This window comes from Pteronotus mesoamericanus, unplaced genomic scaffold, assembly GCF_021234165.1.
Source record: "Pteronotus mesoamericanus isolate MK-2021 breed Mesoamerican mustached bat unplaced genomic scaffold, CSHL_Meso_final contig_657, whole genome shotgun sequence".
Lineage (NCBI taxonomy): Eukaryota > Metazoa > Chordata > Mammalia > Chiroptera > Mormoopidae > Pteronotus > Pteronotus mesoamericanus.
Window position 1 is genome coordinate 20,188,044 of NW_026555229.1, and position 19,689 is coordinate 20,207,732.

The 19,689-nt window shown below is 54.2% G+C and overlaps 1 protein-coding gene across 14 annotated transcripts in view; it reads left to right on the plus strand.

Moving 5' to 3' along the window:
• LOC129077226 (transforming acidic coiled-coil-containing protein 2-like) overlaps positions 1-18,460 on the plus strand; it is a 125,196-nt gene extending 106,736 nt beyond the window's left edge. For 9 of the 14 annotated variants that reach the window (XM_054581631.1, XM_054581635.1, XM_054581636.1 and 6 more), the window contains 7 exons: positions 3,890-4,033; positions 4,468-4,544; positions 7,913-7,956; positions 13,423-13,583; positions 13,792-13,898; positions 14,284-14,404; positions 17,923-18,453. In XM_054581631.1, the coding sequence (XP_054437606.1) occupies positions 3,890-4,033; positions 4,468-4,544; positions 7,913-7,956; positions 13,423-13,583; positions 13,792-13,898; positions 14,284-14,404; positions 17,923-17,988 (720 nt within the window). In that variant the 3' untranslated portion in view covers positions 17,989-18,453. Of the gene's footprint in view, positions 1-3,889; positions 4,034-4,467; positions 4,545-7,912; positions 7,957-13,422; positions 13,584-13,791; positions 13,899-14,283; positions 14,405-17,922 lie in introns of all 14 variants that reach the window. The other 5 variants (XM_054581643.1, XM_054581641.1, XM_054581644.1 and 2 more) reach the window with 3 other exon arrangements.
• Positions 18,461-19,689: the final 1,229 nt, after the last annotated feature.

The window sequence follows — 19,689 nt, forward strand, 5'->3', positions numbered from 1 at the left end:
AGCCCTTGGCCTGGCAGGACCTCAAGCTGGAACCTCCACATGGAACGCCTCGCCTGTCCATCTCAGGCAGCGGCTCCCTCGGCACAGGGGCCGGCGGTCCCTCCCGTCCCTCGTCCTCATACGGGGTCAGGAGTTTGTCTGCCCCCTCCTCCCTGAGCACCCCCACATGGTTTCCCTGGAGCTGGGGGGGGGGGGGGGGGGGGGGCTCAAAGACACCTCTTAGCGAAAGAAGGTGGTCACCCTGGGTGTCCAAACTGGACACTGTGGGACACGGGGCAGGGACAGGAATATAAAAATAGATTGCTGATGTCCTTGTTCTTGTTGCCAACCTATAAACTTGGGTTTAAGTCCCATGGAAATGAGATCTCTAGAAAGCATTGAGCAGTGGGTATCCCCCCCAACCCTGTTAGATTTATTTCTTGATATCCTTGGGTAGCAGCTGAAAGGCAGAATGAGTTGCTTAGTTTGGCTGCCACAAATACAGTGTATTCCTGTCTTGAAGTTTGAAGCAGAATTGAGAATATTCTAGTATGTAGTTCAGATTGAGTAGCAAATGTTCTGGGGTGCCTGGTACCCCTGCCTCTCCCCTCTAAGGCCACATCGGAGATGGCAGTCCGCAGATATTAGCCAGCAGCTGACTTCCTGTCAGTCACAGCCTGTTCTCCGACCATGTGTCCCGGTTTTGATTTAGAAAATACTGTCACGTGGATGTGCTGAGCGTGGGTGAGAGGGACAGACCCAGCTACCTCCTCATGTGTTTCAGAAGGGCATGCTGAGGAATACATCCTGCGAGGCGGAACGGCTCGGAGTGGCAGGAACATTTTTTCTCTGCCGTAGTAACTCGCACCGCTTTTGCAAGAAGTGTATTATCTAGTGGCCTTGGCCTAGGGAAAGGAAAGCAGGGGCCATCTCCTGTAGCTGCCTGAACGCCCATGGGCTCCGGCTTCCCTGCCAGTTTTCAGAGGGCGTGGAGAAGGTCCGAGGCCATGTGTTGACTCAGGGGCGTCCGGGGTGCCCAGTCATGCCTCCCATGGGAGGGCCGTCCTCATGTTTGTCAGAGTTGGACGGGACAGCACCGGGGTGAGGTCACTCTGCCCATCCTGGGGCCACGCCCTATGCCCTTGGCCCAGCTTGCTGTGGTCTCCCTGCCTGACCTCTGCTCCTGGCACCCCCATGCATTCCTCCCCCCGGCTCTACCAGCCCAGCTCCCCGGGTGAGGGAACAGCCCCCAGCCCCTGGCTGCAAGGCCCGAAGGACCCCGGGCATGCGGCTGCAGACCCGCTGGCGTGGCCGTGCCCCCAGGGACTGCGAGTTGAGGGCATGGGTTGAGGGGTTGGAAGTTGGTGCCATGGGCTCATGCCCTCTCACATTTTAATTTGTGATTCTAGTAGCTTTTTGGCTCTTCTAAAGTAGTGAGTGGAGGATTATGTAAGAGCAACAAAGCTTAATATAAATCTGATCTTAAAATATCAGTGGGAGACAAACCTATTAATGTCGGCTAAAAACAAGCCTTGGTTGTGCGAGAAAAGCAGGGTGTGTGCCTTGAATTTCACTAACGTGCAGACACTCGGGTAGCAATTCAAACGGAATTCTGGAGTCATCTGTCCCTTTATTGAAAACACCAGGTGGCCAAGATGAAAAGTGATATGGAGTCACTGTAGAGGGTAGTAGCCTTTTGTGTTTACTTAGAAAGCTCATTATTTTATTCATTTTTCATTCCCTCCCTTGCTTTACAAAGGCACCTTCAAGATCATTAATTCCTGTGTTGGTCATATTTAGTTTCTGCCCAGTGTGATAAAGTTAGTTTTCATTCATTTTCTCTTGCACTGCAGAGCGCTGGTTGGTTCTGGGGCGGAATTGAGTCTCAGTCTGGGAAACCTTGGCCAAATCTCTCCGACCCTCCATTTTTTTCACCTTTGGAAGGACCGAGATGAATTAGAGGGTGTCTCATGTTCTTTCCATTTTGAAATTTTACTCTTCTGGGGTTGTTTGGGTTTTTTTTTTTCAAAGAACACATTATTTTACTTAAAAAGTGATAGGAACCGTTTTTAACCCTCTTTAGAATGTTGTGTTTATGAACATCATCCACAAATACAGACACTGAGTCTTGCTGTCTAGGTCTAGTTTTCCACTTGCTTCCTGAGAAGTCGCTCTCAGGTAGAACTTTGAAAACTCTTCCAGCAGCGAAGGTTCACCTGTGCGTGGCCACAGACGCTCTGCCCCCCGCCAGTGGCTGTTTCCTGAGAGGTCGCCCTGCCTGTGCCTGAGGGCTGTGGACCTGTGTTCCGGTCCAGCGCCCTGTCACAAAGGCTTCTGCAGGACCTGAGGCCGAAAACCTTGCGGCGTCCCATCTGAGACGTGAGCGTGTCTCTAGGACCTGCTTGGACAGGGGTCATGAGCTCCCCCTCTGACCTGCTGTTGTCATTTGGGTCCCAAGTGCTCAAGGCCAGGCAGGGGCAGTGCGACCCGGGAACAGAGGCTCCCCCCGAGGGCCGCCGGGACTGATCGGTTCACCGCGCATGTGTGCAACTAACTCGTCCTAACTCGGAACCTCCAGTCCTATCCATTAAACTTCCGCCTGAGTTTTGCAGGCCGTCTCAAGTCCATTTCCCCGGGTACCGTGGTAGGGTAAGCATGCCTGTTCTTGTGACTGAAGAAAGAAACGCTGCTCAGGCACCTTCGGGGGCTCCCCCTTCCCGATTACTGTTGGTGCTTTCATCTTACCTGCTGCCATTTACGAGATGAGTCCTTGCTCTTCTTTCCCCAAATCTCTTATCTTTCTACCACACTGTGGGGTTCTGTTCACTGCTCGGTTTTTTTCTCAAATTTCCTGAGGAAGAAGCAGTCCACCGTGGCTGCCCGGCCACCGTCACTTAGCATGGACTTGGACTCTAGTCACCAGGGTGGAGGTCGGCCTTGGCAGCCACGAGAGCCTGGAGGTTAATGAATGGGACTGAGAGGACGATTGGGTGGTCGGGTGCTCCTGGGGCCGTAGAGCTAGACTGATGCCCCGGCTGGCTGGGTGGCTCCTAACACCGCATTTCCAGTGTGTTGGCGATGGCTGAGCATTTTGTGTGAAGGGAGGGAGAGGAACCGCAGACCTTTGTCGCAGGAGGCTGGTGACTGTTGTTGACAGTCAATGCAGGGTCACTTGTGGGGGGCGGGGGGTCACCCTGCTTGTGGAGGGCCTCATCAGCAGCTGTGCATGTTGCCCTCGATCCGGTTTCCAGCTTCCCTGTGGACACAGCAGGCTGAAGGCCACGTAGCTCCAGCTTAACTCTTCCCTTTGGGCATCCAGGAAGTAGCTTGTGAAAGGTGACGAGGGCGGACGGCTATGGTAGGCCTGAAGCTCGGTGCGAATTACACCCTTTCAAACGAAGCCCGCCGGATGCCGCCCCCCACCCTGGACGGGCATGTGAACAGTCTCACAAACGCGATCGGCCCTGCTGCGCTCCAAGGCTGGGCAAGCGCAGACTGGGACCCAGCATCGCTCACATCGGGTTTTTGTTTGGCAAGTGGAGCCTGCAGGAGAATATGACCTCGGTTCTTACACGCTGTGCCCAAATGCCTCAGCGGCTGATAAATGGCCATGATAAGCAGGCACCAGACGCGCTGGACTCCAAGGGCTGGGCGTTGGGGAGGCCTCCGCCATGAGCCCCTTTGTCTGCCTGTGCAGGTGCAGAATGATCGATTTCCATAGATTGTGTCCGCCATTCCCCCATTCATTAGTCTTAGCATTTTCTCATACTTTGGATGTTCTCTGTTTCAAAACCATACAACTGACCCATTCATGAGAGGATGAATGTAATCCTCTTTGTCATATGATGGATGTTAACTGGTGTTTGGTGTTTTTTTTTTTTTTTTTTTTTAATTAAAAACCATTCTGCAGAGAGAAGCTACTCACCCAGCAGACGTCTCCATCTCCAAAACAGCCTTGTACTCCCGCCTGGGGACCGCGGAGGCAGAGAAGCCCGCAGGCCTTCTGTTCCAGCAGCCCGACCTGGACTCCGCCCTGCAGGTCGCCAGAGCAGAGGTACTGTGGCGTGAGTGTGGCCCGGCCAAGGCCAGCTCTGGTTGCCCTGGGAACAGCTCCTGTATAAATAAATACATGTCCCCACGTCCGTCTTTGGACACATACCTTCTCCTGTGACCACTGCCAGCACGGACAGGTGGCAAACTGAGAGTTTTGATCTTCTGGACACAATTGTTTAACGAGCCTTTGTGGTCTTGCTGGATGTATAACAAAAAGCACGCACCTTCTGGTTGCTCCCCAGTGGGCATGCGAAGTTCTGGTATCAGCTTATTTCTGTCTCATGCTCCATGAAATTCTCAGAGTACAATTATTATTTGATGTAGGAAATATTAATTCCACGTTTATTTGCTATCTCCGTGTCTTGGTCTGTGCATCGCTCAGATCTGAATTCACTCATTGGGGGCTAATCTTTCTTTTCTTCTCTCTGGGGCTAGATCCTAACCAAGGAGAGAGAGGTGTCCGAGTGGAAGGAGAAATACGAAGAAAGCCGGCGGGAAGTGATGGAGATGAGGTCAGTGATGCTCGGGCCCCGGTGCCTGGGGTTTGGTGACACACGGAGCCAGGGCAGCCCGTGAACAGTGTATTCTCTACAGGCGATCTGGACCTTATTTCCAAGGTTCCTATTTTCACAAAAGTGTTTTTACGGTTTTACTGTGATTAAAATACTATGCGCATGTGTTAAATACTGCAGTAAGTGTACGTACAGTGAGAAAACAAACCTCTTTCCCCCATCGGCCTCCAGCTCCAGACCCCTCGGGTGTCTGCTGTGCGCCGTTGCTGGTGAGTCCTTCCAAGAACTTAGCGTTTCTGATGGCGAATGTGCAAGTTACCAATAGAGGCTCCTTTGTTCTTCCAAAGTGGAGAGTGGAAATATCCATTGTTCTACACTCCTTTGTAACTTAGTCTATCTTAGACGGATTTGCTGTATCTCCGCCTCATTGTTTAGCTCTTGCTTGCTAGTCCTCATGTGGTTACAACATAGTAATTTCACTAGTCTCAGTGGATAAACATTTAGGTTGCCTCCCTAATTGCACTTGAATGATTTATTTTCAGTTGCTGCATTTGTAACAGACGTGTGATAGCTACCATGTTAATACTGGGTTAATAGTGCCTGCCACGTGCAAGCGTGGCCTGAGGCCCACGGTCTCTGTTTCTCTCCCTGACCCTCAAGGGGGGCTGTCAGCTCGGTGTGACAGCAGAAAGCTCAGAGAGATGAGGTGACTTGCCCACGGTTCTGGAGCTTCTAGTTAGAAGAGCGTGAATTTGAATTCACCTTCCTGACTCCAAAGCCCAAACTCTTTCTGCTGTACCCAGAGGCCTGCCTCCCTGTTCTCACTTCCGCTGTCCCCTGTCCCCTTTATTCCCCTCCTCCATTTCTCACCTTCTTAGACACTAAGAAACCAAGAAGCCGTCTTGGGGGCTAGAACGCACCCTGGGGTGTCCCACCTTAAGAAGCACAGTGCATGTTTCCTCCCCGGGCCTCCTTCTGCTCGGGCTGCATCGACTCTTGGGTTCTCCGGTTGCAAGAGAAGATAGGGGTTAGAGCACCGTCCTTTCAACAAGGCAGGTCTGTGCTGTGCTGAAAATCCAGAGTAGGTTTCCTTTTTGCCCCAAAGTTGGGAATAAGGGAATGGATGAATTTTTAGAAATTAGTTGAAGGATTAGTACATTCGTAGGGCACCTCACTGCAATTGCAGGTGCTAATTTATTACCAAAAACAATTGCATACTAAGTAGCAAGTAAACTGGTTAATCATATCCCCTGTTTCCTAGGTCAAGTAATATCTTCCTAAAAATTCTGCGAGTTCCTTCTCTCTGCCGATGCTTTCGGGACCCCTCCTGGAGGTCACAGTTAGTGTGCTAGTTCACGTTCTGAGGGAGGCCCCTGTAGGTGCATTGTTTTTGCATCTCTTTCTTCTCTTTGTTTGGCAGGGAGGAGGGGGAAGGAACAGGTAGCTTTAGTTTCCTGCCTGCACTGAAGCGAGGCAGAGAATACAGGGAAGGCTGGGGGTTCCCTGACTCCTTCCCTCTCCCAGGGAGAAGCGGTGCCTATGGAGGCTCCAGGGGGCACTCTCCACCACCGGGCATGAGAGGATGTCATGGGTCCCCAGCCGGCGCCGCCACAGTGGTATCTGATGGACCCCGTGTCAGCCCTGTCGCCCTCGGGAGCCAGACCAGCTGAAAATCAGGCTCTGCTCCCTACCTGCTTCATACCTGTTACTTGACTTGGCCTGACTTGTCATTTGTAAAAGGGGGGTAAATCCCAGCACTTCGAGATAAAGGCTGCAGCATCCGATGCCTGGGCTTGAATCCCGGCTGTGCCACTTTGTAGTCCCGGGCTCCTGGAGAGGTTCCTGGGGAATGCTGCACCCCAGTGTCCCCATCAGCAATTCTGGGGACAGTGAGGGCCCAGCCTCGTGGGGTCTTTGTGAGGATGAGATGGAAATACAGTACAGCCGAGCAGCTTCAGGCCCCGGGTCCCCCAGCAGTCCCGAGAGAACACTGCCCTTGCCTGCTGTGGGCCAGCCTCTGTCCCCAGGGCTGATGGTTCCAACAGGACAGCCACAAAGATCTGTCACCACTTTCTGGTCCTGGGATGCAAGGAGGTGTCGTTTCATCACAGAAAACACAAAAGGCTTCTGGGTAGGATTAGGAAGAACCCAAGTGGGCTCCCATCGTGCTCACCCTTCCTGTTGTGGGTCTGCCCTGGGCTGAGGTACCAACCCGGGGGCCTCAGGCAAAAAGCCAGGGGCAGAGCCCAGCAGCTGGAAGGCCTCTGCAGAACGCCCCCTGCTCTTCTTATCTCTTGTGACCTCATTTGATTTCCCCACAGCCCTGGCATCCGGGACCTAGGCTCATCCTCGCTGTGCTGGGGGCTAAGCGGAGCCCCCAGGGTCTGTGACGGACGCCTCTGAGCCACACAGCTGGGGGGAGGGTCAGCTGTCGTCAGGGCGCTGGGTCTGCTGGTGGCCGGCAGCTCCTGGTTCTCCTGTGGAGAATAACTATTGGGTAATGTAGGTGAAACCCCGCCCCCAAGTCTTTGTCAGGAGGCTCCTTCCAGAAGGTTGACTTGGAGGACGCGTCCTCACGCCTGGGTCCTTCCACCTGTGGGCAGCAGTGAGGCGGTCTTACAAGCAAGGGATCTTAGTGCTCTTTTGTAGCTTCTGTTTATCGTGACTATCCAAGAAGTGCTCCTCTTTCCTCCCCGGGTCCTCCCCACCAAACACAAGTGAGGAAGAAGTGGCTGTGGGCCTTGAGGAGCTTCCGCTCCCATGCTATGATGCTTCCGCTTGTATACTATGCGATGCTGGAAGAGGATTCAGATAAAATGTTATTGCGTTTGAGGGAGAAATCAGGGAAGGCTTCCTGGAGGAGAAAGCATTTACATTGTGCCTTGAGAAACAAATAGGCTGAGAGAGGTGCAAGTAGAGAGGGGAAATCAACAGCACAGGCAAAGGCATGGAGGCGAGAAAGCCCAGAGCAAACAAATCATTTATTCTCGTTGAACCGCCACGTTCATGACATGGTGTGGAAGGAGGTAAGGCTGATAAGGAGAGTGGGCCCAGGTTGCAGAAGACTTTGGTGGTCGATCCAAAGGTTTGGCTTTATTTTTTTCTTAGTGGGTACTGGGGAGACATTGAAGGTTTTGCACAGGGAGTGGTGTATCCGAGCCATGCACTAGGAAAATGCACCCATCTGGGTGTGCAAGGAAAAGCCTGAGGCTGGAGGCAGCTCTGGAGCTGTGGTGAGCCAGCCGGGACAAATAGGACTTGTCCTCTAGTACATTGGTCAGGCTGTTGACATCCAGCATGTGGGCCCTGTGGGAAATTAAAAGCCGTTCCGTTGTCATGGTTCCAACACACTTTCACTTCTCTTACAGGAAGATCGTGGCCGAGTATGAGAAGACCATCGCTCAGATGATAGGTGGGTGTCCTGCCCTGTGGGGGCCCAGGTCTGCCCTGAGGTTTCCAAACTACGGGGAGGGCTTTGAGGACAGAGACTCAGATCGGCTCCTCTTAGACGCCTATTGGGCCCTGCGGCCCTCGCCCCGGGGCAGACAGCCTGGGACCCACAGAAACGCCTGCTGGGATGCCCCTCGCCCTCACTCATGCCTGTGGGAGACCCCACCTCAGTGGCCATCACTTGGCTCAGCCAGGACGGCCCCCCTCCTGGGGAAGGAGATTTGGGTTGGCTCCTGGGACGTTTTGGGGGCAGTGTTTGGCTCATTAGAGAGACTAGGAATCGAATCCCTAAACCCTGAAGTAATTTAGACTCAAGTGAAAAAATACCTCGCTCGGCCTCTGCACATGGCCTCGGACGAGGATAGTGGCGCTGTGACTGCCCAGCCACCCGCTGCTTCCCCGTGACACGGCAGACCCTGTTAGCTGAGCACCGCCAGCGCTTTCTTGCTGCGCTCGGACACAGCTCAGGATCCGTCCTAACACTGCATCGGGCAGTCAGTGCTGACGGGGAGCTTCGGCCTGCGAGAAAACAATGCCTCAGTTACGAATTAGACACAGCCAGGCCTTTTTTTTTTCTTCTTCTTCTTTTTTTTAATCAATGAGAAAAGATCTTGCGCAGGTTCTAAGCCCAAGTCTTTACACTAATGATCACTTTTCAAAAATGGTGTTATAACTCTAGAGGGGGAGTTTCTGTTTATCTATTTATTCGTTTGCTTAGCTCCATGAGACCAGCTTTTTAAAGATCTTTCCGTTTCAAGGACAGACATACAGAGTAAAAACGCCAGCTCTCCGTAAAGCTGGGCTTCTGTGTCCAAGTTTGACTCCGCTAGCAGGTGACCCTCTGTCTCAGACGCTGGGGTGTGTAGCTTGCTGCCCCTCCGGCTTCTGCCACGGCACACATGAGCGTAGACTTGGGAATGGCAAGGATGCTGCCAGTTGAGTGCTTTCTGTTCAAAGAAGCTTTAATTTTGATTTATTATAATAAAGGCCATGTCTCTGAGAGCTCGGGGGGAAGCCCGTTTGAGTGTTTCCAAGGATCAGCCACATGGTGTCTGCTTTCTATCAAATGAAACCTTTTTATTAAATTGGTAGGAGAGTTTATGAATACGTATGGATGAGATAAAAAACAAAACTCTTGGCATTGAAACTGCTGGTGAAAGTGGCCAGGATGAAGGATTTATGTTTTCCAATATACAGCGTTTGGCGTGCTGAACACAACCTTCTGGCCTCCTGGAGCCCAGGGCTGTGCACACACCACTCAGACCCACAGTGGCTCCTCTGGATGCGCCCGCCTGTGCCTCAGAGTCACACATTTCTATTTTTGCCCTTGGCGGGGACGGTCAGGCCACTAGTGCAATGGGGGTACGAGGCCTGGAGCCTTTGCCACCGGGAGAAGTTGCCCCGAGCCAACATTTACTGCTTGGCTGGCCATTTTGATATAAAACATTCCCTCTTGAAAACCCAAAGAGTAAGACTCTCTGGAGGGGCTTAAGTGGCCTGTCCTTGAGGTGACAGAAAGATGATTCAGTGCTGATGCTTTCCTGGCAGCATGTTGGCAGGTGAGAGTAGTTGGAACGGCAATTTCAATTCCAGACGATCTGAGGAGGGATTATAGCCACTCCCAGCCCACCCCTGTCCCCCCTCCCCATTACGTCTCTCCCCCTCCCCCTGCCCAGGAAAGCCGAGGGCTCCTCTCCCAGGAGCTGTGAGCTCACCCCTTTTGAGCATTTTCATGGGGGGGGGGGGCGCGGGGGTCTCACGGCTGGCTCCATGAGACACCCCCCCAGCCCCAGCGTCCCTAGCCGGGCACAGCATGGTCACTCTGGGCGGGGTTGCATTGTATATCCATCCCTCATTCCCCATCCTTGCTCATCCCTACTGTCCCTTCATCATTCACTTTTCCAGAGCTGGTCTCATCAGAAAGGCGGCATGTCTGTGGTTGTCATCTGTCCATCACTCCTGCAGGCCATTGATCAGGGCCACCATAGCTTCTGAGGTCCTCGGGTCCCTGTAGAAGACTGAGGACGAGGGCGAAGGCACAGCTGGGACTCCCTGTGGCTGCGGGCGGGCCATGCGTCTCTCCATGTGGGGAAGACACACGCCCCTAGGTCTCATCTGGATTCCATATTTTTCTGTGCGTTCACCTAACCAGCGTCCGTTGTGGGAGGGGAAACAGGCGCAGAGAGCTTGGCTGTTCAGGACCAGGGTGACTATAATAGCATTTTGAATTAAAACCAGTTCCCGCCCGCCCGCCCGAGCCTTTCCAGCTCTGTGGCTTTGGTTTAACCAGCCCAGACACGCCACACCAGCATGACGCCTGCCTGCCATCATTGTCCCTTCTCATCCCATCTTCCTAAAGAGAACGCTTTCAGTTCAGATACGGAACGTGTAGAATTCAGAACAGAAAGAGACTACCATGCTTCTGCGTTGCAGGTGGTTGCAGTCGGTTTTTTTTCTGCTTTCCTAACAACTGCCCTGATTATCTGTTTTGCTTCCATTTTCTGTTGCTTCTTGCCCTTTGCTTGCAAAACAAACAGGCAAGCCTGGTAAGTAAATGCTTTTCACCTAATTTGACACCTGCCCTTTGCAACCCTTGTTTGTTTGTTTGCTTTTCTGTTTTTGTTACTTTTGCTTTTGTGCATTGGCTGTATCCCCACGTGGTTTAACAACGTTTTTCCTGAAAAAAGCCAGAAAAATCTCCAGGGACATCGTTTTGTTGTTGAGTCTGGAGCCTCTTGGGTTTGGGGCTGATTTCCTGTAATTGACAAAAAGATTTGTGAAGGCTTCTCGCCTCCTTGGTCTCCCTGGAGCCTGGAAATTCTATTTTTACAAGGGTGGGTCAGGGAGGAAAGGAAACCCGAGGCCGACTGAGTCTCCGATCCAGGAAATCAGAGGGACCCTGTTTGACAAATGGCTCCTTTGCAAGCCAAGTGAAATGTATACATGTCCTCACACCAGCCCAGAGCGTGCATTGTACAGCGTGTGGGGAACTGAGGAAGCGGCTCAGATTCAAAGAATGAAAAACATTTGGTTTCTGGAGGAATGGTGAGACGCCTTTTCTTTTAGGTGTCTCCACGTAGCAAGCAGATTGCGGGCGGTTCTGTTCTTGCTCTATGTGAAGCTCCCCCTCGGTGGGTCACTGTGACTTGACATCACGCCAGTTCCCCATTGCCAATGACGCCATTGATGATGGGCCACTGAACCGGGTTCTTACTATGTGTTGAAGGTTTTGTATACATTTCCTTGTTTAATCTTCCCCCGAACTCCATGAGATCAGTACTGTCATCCCTATTTCCAGGAAGGAGGCTGAGGCCGAGGCTCAAAGCCCCGCCCCAGGACACAGAGCTGGGAGGCACCAGAGCCAGGACTCGCGCCTGGGCGCTCAGACTCCGGCACTGGGCTCCTCGCCCTGCCCCAGTGGTGGGCACCCTGAGAGGCAGAGTCAGAGGGTGTCATCAGCGTCTTCCGGGCCTGTCCTCCTCCCAGAATGCTCCCTGCACCTGTGAACCTGCCGGGATGCAAACTTTCAGCCCTGCCCCAGACCTACTGAGTCTGAGCCCTCAAGGTCGGGAGAAGGGGTACCCCAGCCCGTGTTGGAACAAAGCCGCATAGATTTGGATTCCTTCTCGTGTCGGAGGACCCTCATGTGGGAAGTGAGACCCTAGGACCCCGAGAGGCAGGACTTCTGAGCAAGTTGCGGCAAGGCTAGAGCCGACGCCAGGATGTGGCCGCTGTTCCGCACTCGTCTCTCCACGCCACACACACACGAAAACACCTGGCCGTGGGATCTGTTGGGGTCTAAGAGAAAAGAGCCCAAAGCAGCATGTCCCTGGCTCCCTTCTAGGTCATTCAGAGGCCTGTGTAGAGACATGGTTACGAACTTGGCTGTGGGGTGGGGTCTGACTCTGCAGCTTCCTCAGGGGCATGACTTAGCTTCTCGAACCCCACTCGCCTGCCGTGAACAGAGGTTAGAAGCCTGCCCACGGCTGTGACAAGGCTTCACGCAGGGCGTTCATCCACTGCGCAGGTCCTGGGAGTCAGGCGCTGTCCTAGGCCCTGGGACACAGCAGCGGGCAAAACCAACTCGGGGCCCTGCCCGTGCGGAGTGTGCGTTCTGGAGGAGAGGGTCCTCCAGCAGACGCGTGCACACATGCCCATGCATGCGTGATGTGAGGAGGAGAGGTGGCCACTGCTGGGAAGAGACCACAGGACGAGAGTATGGAGAGGGGGCATTTCCCACAGGTGTCCAGGGAAGGGGCCCCTGGGGAGGTGACCTGAGATCAGAGCCTCGAGCGAGGCCGGGGCCCTGGCAGCTCTGTGGCCTGTGTTCCGGACAGAGGACAGCAGCCCTGCGCCCTGGGCACGTGGAGGCTGCCGTGCCTGGAGCGTGGAGGGCAGGGACCCGGAGCCGGCTGTCTGGGGAAGGAGTAGGGCTGTGTTCCCGGGCCGGGGGGCGGGGTGGGGGGCCCTCCCACCACTCCGTGCAGCTCAGCAGGAGGGAGGGAGCCGGTTTGGATTTCTGCAAGCTCACTCGGGTGCTGGGTGCTGGCGTGAGCATTAAATAAAGGACAGCACAGTGCCTGGCGCTTGGAAGAGCGCAGCACGCGCTGGCTGCTGTAGCGCGGCCATTGCCAGGGGCCTTCTGCCCTTGGGGGCTGTCACCAAAGTACACAGAATACAACAGACGGTTCCTGGCTCCCTGACCAGTCCTGGGTCAGCACACGACAGACAGCGAGCGCCGTGTGGGCTGGCGGCTGTGTTACATGGGGTAGTCAGAGAAAACCTTTCCACGAAGGGTGGAGCGATTTTTAAGAGGTTCGTGTGGAGTGTTAGTTTGCAACAGCCCCAAGATGTGGGGTTGAGGCAGGGCAGTCCCATCCCCTGGGATCGGCCCTTCGGAACCAGGCCAGAACTTTACGTTCATTTGTACATAACTGAGAGACGCGTTTTGACAGAAGCAGCTCCATGAGATGCTTGTAAGGGCGAAGGAACCTTTTTCTTTTCTCAGGACCATCTCTTGACCTTGACAATACTTAGGAAGGCCAGCTCCTCACCGCCCAGACAACAGGACCTGTCCCCTCACCCAACACAAAATTCAGTGCTGTTTTCTTTTTTTACCCATGGGTCTGTTTGTTTGTTGTCAACAACCAGGTGGAATCACTGGGGTCTCCGTGTAGATTTTTACGGGGCTGCTTCGGTCAGGTCACAGAACAGTGGCTCACGCCCACCCCGTCTACCTCTACACTGGTCCAGGTCAGGGATGCACGGGCCATGGAGTCCGTTCCTTGAGATGCAGAGTCTGGGTGGGCTCGGGGCTCAGGGTCTCTTCCGAGTCTGAGATGCCCACAGGCCAGGCTGCCGTTTGCTGGCCCAAGACCGGGCTCAGATTCTATGGGCTCCATTGTTTTGTGCCCCTCTCTTTCGCCAGAGGACGAACAGAGGGAGAAGTCGGTCTCCCACCAAACGGTCCAGCAGCTGGTCCTGGAGAAGGAACAGGCCCTGGCCGACCTGAACTCCGTGGAGAAGTCTCTGGCCGACCTCTTCAGGAGATATGAGAAGATGAAAGAGGTCCTGGAGGGCTTCCGCAAGGTGCGGTTGTGCTTGGGGCACCGGGCGCGGGGGCTGGAGGGAGGTGGGGTGGGTGGCGGCATTGCCGGGCTTCTGGAAGGCCATCCCCGCAGGCTGGGGAGCTGGACGTGGCCGCCTGAGGCTGCGCCCTCATCAGAGGGCTCTTGGGGTTCCCAGCAGCCCGCGGCATTTCTTCCGTGGGCTCGACCCCTGTCCTCTGTCATGTCAGAATGAAGAGGTGCTGAAGAAGTGTGCGCAGGAGTACCTGTCCCGAGTGAAGAAGGAGGAGCAGAGATACCAGGCCCTGAAGGTGCACGCGGAGGAGAAGCTGGACAGGTAACAGCCGGCGCTGCTCCCCGGCTGGCTGGCAGCTCCCACAGCGCCCCCGACCCGGGCCTGGGGACTGCATTTTTTCAGTACAGTTCATTATGATTTGTGACAAGATTACAGTTGGTTAGGATGCATTTTGATACATGGAGGCTGCATGTTGTAACTTCCAGGGTGCCCCGCCCCCTCAAAGCACCTCGGTGTCATGAGAGTGGGGTCTGGGGTGGGGATTCTCGTGGGTGCTTGTGCTGGGCCCTTGTTGGTGGGAGCTGGAGCCAGATGGTACCTGCCGGCCCCTCCCGCTCCCGCGCCCAGAGCTGGGAGGAGGAAGGCAGGAGACACCTATACAGAAGGGAGACAACTTCTGAGGCCCCTGCCCCTCCCACCCCTGCAGGGCCAACGCGGAGATTGCCCAGGTCCGGGGCAAGGCCCAGCAGGAACAGGCCGCCTACCAGGCCAGCCTGCGGAAGGAGCAGCTGCGGGTGGACGCCCTGGAGAGGACGCTGGAGCAGAAGGTACAGGCCGGGCCGGGCCGGAGGCCTCCGGGCGGACAGGGCCGGCCAGGCCCTCAGGTGGCCCGAGGCCGGGCTCGCACTGTGGCACCCCCAGGGCGCGTCCAGCTCCATGGGCACATCCCTGCTGCCCCCCGCCCCGCCGGAAGAGCCGGCTTCGTGCCCACCCTCAGGCTGCCTCCTTCCTGCCCTGGGTGTCTGTTGCTGGTATTCGTTCCTTTTCAACGCTCATTTAATTGTCAGATATTTAGGCACCTGCATTGTCCCAGGCCTAGTACTTTAACCACGGCACCCAGTCCTGGTGAGTGGATGGCACCCACCAGCTACCCACCAGGACAGTGGGTAGATGCAGAAAGTGGGCTGCGTCCTCTTGTTCGCCTGGATTGAGGGGGAGGGATCCTCCTGAGGTCCCCAGCGGGTCCCCAGGTTTCCTGATTTCCAGTCTAGTGCTTGGTCCGCGGTACAGACGCCCACCCCGGGGGTCCCAGCGAGGAGCCCCTCTGGCCCAGGAGCGCCATCAGTCTGAGCCCGGGTGAGGTGGGGCCAGGCAGGCCCCTCCCTAGGTGGGTTCCAGATGTGCAACCTGATTCTCGTTGGTTTATGAGCCCCAGGGTTCCCCGGGGTGGTACCCAGAGAGACCAGCGGCCTGAGCTAGTGGCACTGGGACCTCGATGGGCAGCGGTAGGGGGTCTGTTGTAGGCAGGTGGCATCAGGAGTCCCGCATGTCCCCCAGATGGCCTGTGCTAATCCAGAAGCACCTGGCTGCCTTCAGGTTGGGCCCCTCCTGGGCCTGCACCCAGCAGGGTCCCAGTGGTGCTGTCTGAGGTCCCCAGGGGATCTGGGCCAGGCAACACTAACCTCTGCAGTGGCGGGTGCACCCTGTCACTTCGGCTGTGTGATGTCAGGCAAGAGCCCCGGGACTCAGGGACTCAGGCTCAGGTCCTCAGGTCCTCATCCCGCCTGCCATCCATGAGGCCCTGGGCAGGCCTTGCACTTCGCCTCGGTTTCTGTGTTTGTAGTATCAGAGGATTAAACCAAAAGATCTAGAAAAGTACACCTGGCCCTGAGAATTATATGGCTCTAGCACTCAAAGGAAGTTCCCTGAGGTCCCAGTCGAACAGCACAGACTCCAGTGAACTCGGTGTCCCACGGTGCGTTCCTGGTCACCTAGCATGCAGACAGCCAGAAACTCATGTGACCCAGTCACTTTCATCCTTTACCTTTTCCTCTTGGCATGAAAAAGACTGATGGCCACTGGGAAGTTTAATGTTACAGAATTGTATTTTTACCCAAAAAAAAAAAAAAAAAGGCCTGGACTATGTTCAGCTGCCTCTATTTTCCAGGCTCTGATCATTGTTCTTAGCGGTTACCACGGAGACGAGCAATATAGTCAGAACGGTCCGATGCCAGCCCTTGCTCACGTGGTACTTAAGAAAATCACTGCAGTTTTAGCGCTGAGTGGGTGTCTGTTTTTATTCTTTGACTGTTGATAATCCACTTCTGGCATATTCGGTGACTTTTGAAAAGTGGAACATTTTTTAAATTAAAGACCACATTCTCCAATCCTTTGGGGTATGAAGGCTGTTGCGGAGCAAATGTTTCTAGCTGAAAAATATGTCGGAAACGGTTGAGGTCATCCCCCCGCTTCCGCCCAGATTTGATGGTGTTCACATTGTAACACATCGGGGCAACTTAGGTAAACAGAGGTAAAACGGGAACCAGGATGGCGGTTGTCAAGGCGTCTGGCGTGTTCAGACTTTACAGTTGCAAAACGAAAGTGACGCCAAGTTTCCTGGCACACTAAAACAAGGAGGAAATCGTATGGCCCAGGACTGGATAACAGGAACGATATAAACAGATCTGAAAACGTAATTTTGTCTTGAATGGAAACTCTGGAAGAATGAGTGAATCTCACGAGTTCTTCCCTAAAGGACTGTAAGTGATACAGAGGAGAGTCTCTGTTGTTTGTTGTTGTTTTTAAGATGTCGACGTGTGATTCCCCTGGGGAAGTTTTTCGCCAGTGGGGACTGTGGGAAGGTTTTTGCCTGGTGAGCTGAGCTCCATGTTGGGGCGGTTTGCTCAGCATCAGGCTGAAGGTGCCAAGAGGCCACGTGCGGAGGTTCCAGGAACTGAGAGCTAGTGCCACTCGGCCACCAGTCACTAGACGATCCGTGGGAAGAGTAAAAGTCACTCACCATAGTGCCCGGGGTGTGTCTGCACGATGACCGGCACCTGCGAGGCGCCCCCCATAAGATGCGAAGTCACCGTTGGCAGCCCCGGCAGTGGTAGTGGCGGCTGTCACAGTCATTTGAGGCTTGGTGGTTGGCGCGGCCTTCCATGAAGAGCCCCACCTTCTGGCCGGGGTCTCGGAGCCGTGAACTCTAGAAGGGAGGCCGGCTGGCGCAGTACTGCGGGCAGGCCCTCTCTCGGCTGGGGGCTGGCCACAAGGCTGGAGCGAGGGCTGGCTTGCTCCTCCATGAAGGAGACCCAATTCTTCCCAGGCACCACCGCAGTGACGAGTAGCTCCGGGAGCCCAACCCTGAAACCTGGCCACGTGGCTCCAGGCTGGACCGTGGCTCCAGGCTGGACCGTGTCTCAGGAGGTTCTAAATTTCTAAGGAGGGGCCTTAGTACAGCCTCAGGGGACAGGCTGTGGTTAAGACTTAGCTTCCCTAGGGACCTGGAAGGAAAGCTGGCTGTAAAACGTCCCCAGGATACTGGAAAGAGCTAGTCCCTGTAGAGAGGGCCGTTTGAGACCGGCCATTCAGCCACACCCGCATCGGGCCAGCCTCCAGCCCATCCGAGGGCAAAGCCTCACCTGCCGAGATGGCGATGTCGTCGTCCCGCTGGATTCCCATCCCTAGAGGATGGACAGTGTTGTCGGATCATCCGTGGGAGATGAGCATGCGGTTGGTTCCCCTTGACAAGGCATCGGAGGGCAGGCCAGGCGTGGCGTGAGGAACACCGGGAGCCAGCTGCCTCTCCCCCTGCCTTTCTCCACGACCCCTTAGGTCACAGCTCTGCCGCATTTGGCATCTTCTGAATGATGCCCGCGATGCCCAGTCGTGTAGAATTGCCTAACTGCTCCTGGTGGCATCTCTCAAAAAAGCCACCCAAGGCTCGCCCCAGCCCCTCCTCTTGTGCCCACGTCCTTCACAGGCAAATAAAAGGAGGAAAACCAGTACTAGTTAGGCCTTTACTGCACGCGGGTCACTGTGCTTAGGGAATCTTTACATTTCTGACCTCACTGAATTCTCAGAGACAGATGGCGTCATCCACATTTTAGAGATAAGGAAACCGAGGCTCGGAGAGGTTGTGTAGCTTGCCCAAGATCACACAGCTAGAGCTGGGATGTAGACAGACTGTATGTCTGCAAGTCATTTCTCAGGGGGACCAGGAGGCCTGGGGGCCCCCATGCCCCTAAAAATTCAATGACCATTCTGATTGGCTTGACTTCAGACAACCAACAGATTTCAGCAGGGTTTTTTTTTTGTTTTTTTTGTTTTTTGTCTTCACTTGCAGAATAAAGAAATAGAAGAACTCACCAAGATTTGTGATGAACTGATTGCCAAAATGGGGAAAAGCTAACTTTGAACCAAATGTTCGGACTTGACCGTTGCGTGCAATATGACCGTCGGCACACTGCTGTCCCTCCAGTCCCGCGGACAGGCTCTGTTTTCACGTTTTCGTATGCACTACTGTGTTTCTTTTCTAAATAATGTTGATTTGATTGTATGCAGTACTAAGAAGACTATCAGAATTTCTTGCTATTGGTTTGCATTTTTCCTAGTATAATTCATAGCAAGTTGACCTCAGAGTTCCTGTATCAGGGAGATTGTCTGATTCTCTAATAAAACACACATCGCTGACCTTGGCCTTGCCCTTCGTACATGAGCTCCCAGGGTGAGCGGCTTTTGGATTTAATATGAACGTGTGCAGCTTGCACGGGGACTCTTGCCTTAAGGAGTGTAAACTTGATCTGCATTTGCTGATTTGTTAAAAAAAAAAAAAAAAAGAAAAGAAAAGAAAATGCATGTCTCAAAGGAAATTCTCTATTGTAAATAAATTTTTTTTCTTTGGATCTTGGCAATACTGTGGCTGTGATTTATTTTCCGGGAAGGGTTGAGCCTTGTCTCATCTTTGTTAAATCCAACCCGGTTTGCCTTCTACTCTTCTTCTCCATGTGGGCTCATTACTTTGTCCATCGATTTAAGTAACATTTCCTTTCTTCTTATGGCTGTGTTGGTAAGTAGAAACTAATGAGAAATATTGACTACTTAAATAATTCAGCGACTGTATTGAATTAGCTTGGATTTTGTTTTTGCAAAGTCCCTTTAGGGGACTTTGACCTTAGGAGGCAAAACTGCCTCCCTTTATTGGCTCCAGGAAGTGGCAGGCTGTTGCTCCCCGTGTGTCCAGATGAGCCCTCAGTGTCTCGTCCCCCTTGAAGGAACAGGAAGGTGGGGGGCAGGTCATTAGGCCGCTTTGGAGGTTAAACTGGGTCACTGTGCCTGCCATAGGAAGCCTTTAGCGCGCCTGGCGTCTCAGAGACGCCAGGCTGAAGGGTGGGTGTGTGAGGGCGTGGGGCGGTGTCTTTATTTCCCAGGACTGTTGTAACCAATGGCTGTGAGTTTACCAGCTTCAGACTGCATCAGTTGATCCTCACACACGTCTAGAGGCCAGAAGTCCAAGATCAAAGTGTCAGTGGGGTTTGTTCCCTCTGAAGGCCCTGAGGGGACCCTGTGCCGCGCCTCGGCCCCAGCGCCTGCCGGCAGCCCTTGGCGCTCCTCGGCTGGGGGCTGCATTGCTCCAGCCTCTGCCTCTGTCTTCGCATGGCTGTCTCCTCTCCGTCCTGTATGTCTCTCCTTTCTCTCCTAGGGACACCTGCCAGTGGACTTAGGGCCCACCCCAAATCCAAGGTGATCTAACCTGAAGATCCTTAATGACATCTGCAACAATCCTGTTTCCAAATAAGGTCCCATGTTCATAGGTGGCGGCTGGTTGGATGGGGATGTGCCTTTAGGGGGGACGTGTGTGGTATGGGGTATCAGCTTGCAAAGCAGGCAGGGGACCCTGATGGCCTGTGGCTGTAGGCCGCCCTCATGGAGCGCCCGCTCCCCCCGACAGGAGGGCAGGCCCAGGCCTCAGCTGTGGGGCGGGAGGGTCACGTCTGTAACTTGCCAGGTGTGTGACACTTGGCTGTCCCAGGCAGCACAGGAGAGAAGCCACAATGGTGCTGTCCAGCCTATACTGTGGGGCTCCATCCGGCGGAGAAGCCCAGCAGCTCGG